This window comes from Arachis ipaensis, chromosome B4 (assembly GCF_059453495.1).
Source record: "Arachis ipaensis isolate K30076 ecotype BB chromosome B4, ASM5945349v1, whole genome shotgun sequence".
Taxonomy (NCBI): domain Eukaryota; kingdom Viridiplantae; phylum Streptophyta; class Magnoliopsida; order Fabales; family Fabaceae; genus Arachis; species Arachis ipaensis.
The window spans coordinates 140,852,260-140,858,380 of NC_142439.1; the positions used below are offsets into that span (position 1 = coordinate 140,852,260).

Consider the following 6,121-nt stretch of genomic DNA (forward strand, 5'->3'; position numbering starts at 1 on the left):
GCGTTCCTGTTTTCCTTTTTCGTTTGACATGTGTTGGTTTTAATATATCAGGTCTTGGGATTTCGATTGGCCAGTATTGGTCGTAGTCAGGAGAAAAAACACCAAAAGGAATTATCTGAAGTTTCGAAGTTTGCTGAATTAAAAAATCAATTAGTGCTGAGTGAGGTGACCGTTAAGGATTTGAAGAAAAAATTATCAGAGGCTGAGACCGATCTTAAAGTTGAAAGAGAATGTCATGAGAGAATTTCTGTTTTATTGAAAGAGAAAGAAAATGACCTGTCGATTGTGAATGATCGGATGATCGAGCTGTCTGCTAAGATGAAGCAATTTGAAGATAACAAGCAGGGTGATATCTTGGATGCTTTTGCAGAGGGCTTTGAGCGAGCTGTTAATCAAGCAAAGTTCCTTGCTCCTGATGGTGATTTCGGTGCCATGGATCCTGGTAAAGTGATTCAAGGCGGGAAGCTCGTAGATGATGAGGAGGCTGCTGAAGAAGGGGATGATAATCTTGCCGATTAGTTTTTGTAGGAGTTCGCCTTTTGCTTGTGTGAAAAAAAATGTTTCTGTTTATTTTGCTGCATATGTTTCTCTGTTTTGATCTTGTATTTCAGTAGTTTGGCTATAAACTGATAGATTAGGTTTTGTTGTTTCCTAATCGGTTTTCTGATGTAGCCATTTTGAGGCTTGATGACTGTAGTATTTGCGCATTCGTATTATGATAATGCGACTTATCTTTTATTAGTAATTCCCTTTTATAGGAATATTATATCTGGACGATTTAGAGAAGTCCCCCGTCTGTGTTTATTGTTGTGGGGTTTATGACATAAAATATGTAGAAGAAAATGAATGTTTATTAATAATGATACCTGTACAAGTTTGTTTCAGGCGAACCAGCCTCATTAAAACCCCCTATGAGCAAAAACCCTTTTTGGGAAAAAAATTCTCAAGGTGGGAAAAAGAGTACTGGTATGTTTCCTTACTGTTAACTGTAATATTGCTTCAAAGAGTTTATGTTCCATGTGTTAGGAATTTGCGTGCCATCTAACTGTTCCAACTTGTATGCTCCTCGGCCTAATACCTCGGATACTCGGTACGGGCCGTCCCAGGCTGCGGCGAGCTTCCCATGAGAAGGAGGTCGGCGGGCTTGTTCAGTCTTACGAAGTACTAAGTCTCCGTGATTAAATGACCTTGGGACCACCTTCCGAGAATATCGTCGGCTTACTTGTTGTTGTAGAGCTCTGTGCCGAATAGCCGCTGTCTCCCTAATTTCTTCAACGAGGTCAAGCTCGGCTTGCCGAGCTTTCTCATGATTTTATGCTAGTGTTCGTATAGAGCTTTGAGACACCTCCATTGGAATCATTGCCTCGGATCCGTAGACCAACCTGAAGGGAGTTTCTTTGGTAGTTGAGTGGATTGTTGTGTTGTATGCCCATAAGACTTCAGGGATAAGTTCGGCCCATAAGCCTTTTGCGTGGTCCAGCTTTTTCTTTAATGCTTGAAGGATGACCTTATTTGCTGCTTCTGCCAGGCCGTTGGATTGCGGATGTTCCACAGAAGAGAAGTGTTGCTTAATCTTTAAATTCTGTAAGAATTCTTTGAAAGTGCTATCAGTAAATTGACGACCATTATCGGTTACGATATGGCCTGGTATACCGAATCTACAAATTATATATTTCCACACAAAACTGATTATTTGTGATGAGGTGATTTTTGCGAGTGGTTGTGCCTCAATCCATTTAGAGAAGTAATCTACTGCAACAACCAAAAATTTTACCTGTCTCGGAGCAGTGGGGAAAGGGCCGAGTATGTCTATTCCCCACCGATCGAATGGCCAACTTACCACTGATTGATGGAGATGTTCGGCAGGCATATTAATGATCGGTGAGTGCTTCTGGCAGTTGTCACAGGTTTTAACTTTATGCCTACTGTCCTTCCATATTGTCGGCCAATAAAATCCTGCTCGGAGAGCTTTCTGCGCCAAGCTCCGAGCTCCACAGTGTATGCCACAGATTCCTTCGTGAGCCTCAGCTAAGAGAAGATCGGCCTCTGACCTATCCAGGCATTTCAATAATGGTCGAGAATAACCTCGCCTATATAGAGTGTTATTTATCAAGGTGAAAAAAGAAGCTTGTCTTCTGAATTTACCTTTGTCTTCAATCTCCTCCGGAACAGATCCGCTGCGGAGGTATTGAATGTAAGGTTGTTGCCAACTATCTTTAGTCGAGGTGTTTAGAATATTTGCTGAGTCAATGCTCGGTTTGTCTAAGGTTGATTGTAAAAGTGTAGCAGTGTGTGCTTGTGTTGTTGCTAATTTTGATAAGACATCTGCCCTGTGGTTTTGTTCTCTAGGTATATGGACAATTTCTATTTTAAAAAACTTATTTAACAAGTTCCGAACAATATTCAAATACCTCGAAAGAATTGGATCTTTTGTTTGGAAAGTTTGATTTACTTGTTGTACGACTAATAATGAATCACAATAAACCTTCAAATCATGAATATGTAAATCAGTTGCTAACCTGAGCCCAGCTATGAGGGCTTCGTATTCTGCTTGGTTATTGCTGGCTTTGAATGAAAACCTCAGAGAGTGTTCGAGGATTATACCATCCGAGCTTTCTAGCAATACTCCTGCTCCTGCTCCTTGGGGGTTTGAAGCTCCATCAACAAATAGCGTCCAGGGCCGACTACTTTCCTCGGCTGAAGTATTAGTAAATTCTGCCACAAAATCAGCTAGGCATTGCGATTTAACAGATCCCCGAGGTTGGAATTGTATGTCGAACTCGGAGAGTTCAATGGACCATTTAGTCATTCGTCCTGCTAATTCAGGCTTAGAGAGTATTTGTCGAAGTGGATGTTCGGTTCGAACGATGACTGTATGACTCTGAAAATAAGGTCGGAGGCGTCTTGCCGAAAATATCAGTGCCAGGACGAGCTTTTCAAGTTTCGGGTATCTAAGTTCTGCATTTTGTAGTGTCTTGCTCACGAAGTATACTGGCTGCTGATCTTTGTTGTTTTCTGTAACAAGAGCAGAACTAATGGTTAGCTCAGTGACGGACAAATATAGGTATAATGGTTCGCCGAGCTTTGGTTTCTGCAAAACAGGTGGTTTGGAGAGGAAATGCTTCAAGCTTAAAAATGCTTCTTCACATTTCTCATCCCAGGAAAAGCTCTTCGTATTTTTCTTTAAACATTGGAAAAAGTTGAATGATTTGAAAGCTAGGCATGGCAAGAATCTTGACAACGCCGCTAATCTGCCTGTTAGCCGTTGAACATCTTTTGTCGTCTTTGGACTCTGCATATCGAGTATTGCTTGACATTTTTCTGGGTTTGCCTCGATACCCCGACTTGTCAGAATGAACCCGAGGAATTTTCCGCCTTTGACACCGAATGCGCATTTTTCGGGGTTCAGTCTCATGTTATATTTTCTTATTTGAGAAAATATTTCTTCCAGGTCGTGTATGTGGGATTGGCCGACCTTTGTTTTGGCTACCATGTCATCGACGTAGACCTCGATATTTCTGCCTATTTGTTGCTCAAAAATTCTGTTCATCAGTCGTTGGTATGTTGCCCCTGCATTCTTTAAACCGAAAGGCATAACATTATAGCAGTAATTACCATTTTCAGTTATAAAAGCTGTTTTCTCTTGGTCTGATGGATGCATAAGGATCTGATTATAACCAGAGTATGCATCCATGAAACTCAAAGTATCATAACCACAGGAGTTATCTACTAATGTATCTATGCAAGGTAGAGGATAAGCATCTTTTGGACATGCTTTATTTAAATCAGTAAAGTCGACGCACATGCGCCATTTACCGTTGTTCTTTTTTACCATAACGACATTAGCCAACCACGTGGTGAATCTGATTTCGCGGATGAACTTTGCTTCGAGGAGTTTGTTGACTTCTGTCATGGAGGCTGATCGCTTCTCGGTGCCGAGGTTTCTCTTTTTTTGGGAAACTGGTCGGGCTGCCGGGCTAACGGCTAGCTTGTGTGTTATTACTGATGGACTAATCCCCGGCATATCTCCTGAAGTCCATGCAAAAAGGTCGGCATTCGCACATAAGAAGCTGATTATCTTTGTTTTGACCTCATTTTTCATTGATGTGCCGATGAATGTGAACTTTGCAGGATCGCTGGTTAAGGCGACCTTTTGGAGATCTTCATTGGGCAGGGGACGTTCCTGAAAGTCGGCTCTTGGGTCTAATTCTGTCAAATTTGGTGCTCCGGATTGAATTGAGTTGATCCGAGTTTCGGTGTTTCTTCTGATGGGTTTCAAGCTTACGTTGTAGCATTGCCGAGCTTCTTGCAAATCACCATGTATGGTTGCAACAACGTTATCCTGCACAGGAAACTTGACACAGAGGTGATAAGTAGAAACAATAGCAGCGAATCTGTTTAAAAAAGGTCTCCCTAGGATAACATTATAAGGGCTAAAACAGTCTACGACTAGGTATTGAATATCCTGTGTTCTGGACAATGGTTGCTCGCCTAGTGTAGTTTGTAACCATGCGGATCCCAGGACGGGTACTCGCTCTCCTGAGAATCCGACCAAGTCTCCTGAATATGGCTGCAAAATGTTAGTGCTTAATTTCATCTTTTGAAAAGTTGTAAAGAAAAGTACATCAGCACTACTCCCTGGGTCGAGTAATGCCTTCCGAACAATAAGGTCTCCAAGCTGGATAGAGACGACCACAGGGTCATCATAGTTTGTGTGTCTGGAATTGAAGTCGGTGGAACGAAAGGTCAGCTCGGGTACATCTGGGATTGGCGCAGAATTATGGTCAGCGTCGACTGCTAACATAGCTCGATACGTTCGTTTTCTGGCCGAGCTTGTACTTCCCCCTCCGGCGTAACCTCCGGAAATACAATTGATCACTCCCCTTGGTTGAGCCGGGGCTTTGTCTTTTTCTTTTGATGATTGTCCTGTTGAGGGTTGCTCGGAGTTGGATGCCGTTCTCCTTTGAATATGACCTGCAATAAATTTATCAAGATGACCTTGTCGTGCCAACCGTTCCAGTAGATCCTTAGCAATTATGCATTCATCAGTGGTATGACCATGCTTCTGGTGAAAAGTGCAGTATTTGGATTTGTCGACGTTTCTAGGCTCGGGGTAATTGCCTGCCTTACGGGGAGGTTTAATCAACTTTGAGTTTAGAATCTCCTTAATGATATCGTCCCTTTTGGCGTTGAATTGTGTATATGATTCGTAACGAGGTACTGGTTTGAAACCCTTCTTGGTATCCCGAGCTCTTTCGTCGTCTTTAGTGGTCGACCTTTCTGGTTTCCGCGCTTGGCGGAGTTCTTCAATATCAATCTGCCCTTTAGCTTTTTCGCGGAATTCCGCCAGAGTTTTTGGCTTAGCTACCGCGATGGTCTCTTGGAATTTCCCTGGACGAAGGCCACTTTTGATAGCATGAAGATGTACCTCGGGATGGAGGTCCGGAATACTCATGGCGACCTTAGTGAACCGAGTTATATAGTCTTTTAGACTTTCTTGCGGACCTTGTATGATGGTTGTTAAGTAGTCAGAGTCGTGGAGGTATATCGCCGAGGCTGCAAAATGATCCTCAAACTGTTTGGCGAGTTCCTGAAAACGTGATATAGAATCTGCAGGCAAAGAACAAAACCAGTCAAGTGCAGGACCATCTAAAAAAGAAGGAAAACATCGGCATAAAATAGGATCAGAGGCACCGTTAACAATCATGATTGATCGGAATTTTTTGACATGTTGTTTTGGGTCTCCCAGCCCGTCATATGGGGTTAATGTGGTCGGTAGAGTGAACTGCCTAGGTAGCTGGAAGTTCATTATCTCAGCTGTGAATGGTCCTACAGAGTTATCTGTATTTTCGCCCTCATCTTCAGGTTGGGCCTCTTCATTCTGTTGTTCCTCATCAGTCCTACGTTGTGGCGTATCAGAAACATGGGTTGGTAGTGATTGCCGTTCATCATTCCCGTGTTGTTCGTGGTTATTATTATTGTGCTCCAGGCGAGCATGTTGTAGTTGCGCAATTTGATTTTGCATTCGCTGATTGTCCTCCGCCATCCGTTGATTTGCTTGTTGAAGCTCGGTTACCATCCTCATGAGCTCGGATGGGGTAGGAGGAGGAGCATCAGCCAT

The 6,121-nt window shown here is 42.8% G+C and overlaps 1 protein-coding gene across 1 annotated transcript; it reads right to left on the minus strand.

Annotated features, from left to right (window-relative positions):
* Positions 1-1,312: 1,312 nt before the first annotated feature.
* Positions 1,313-6,121, minus strand: LOC148569467 (uncharacterized). Its single transcript, XM_088485064.1, has one exon. The coding sequence runs from the start codon at positions 6,119-6,121 to the stop codon at positions 1,313-1,315; it is 4,809 nt and encodes a 1,602-aa protein (XP_088341190.1).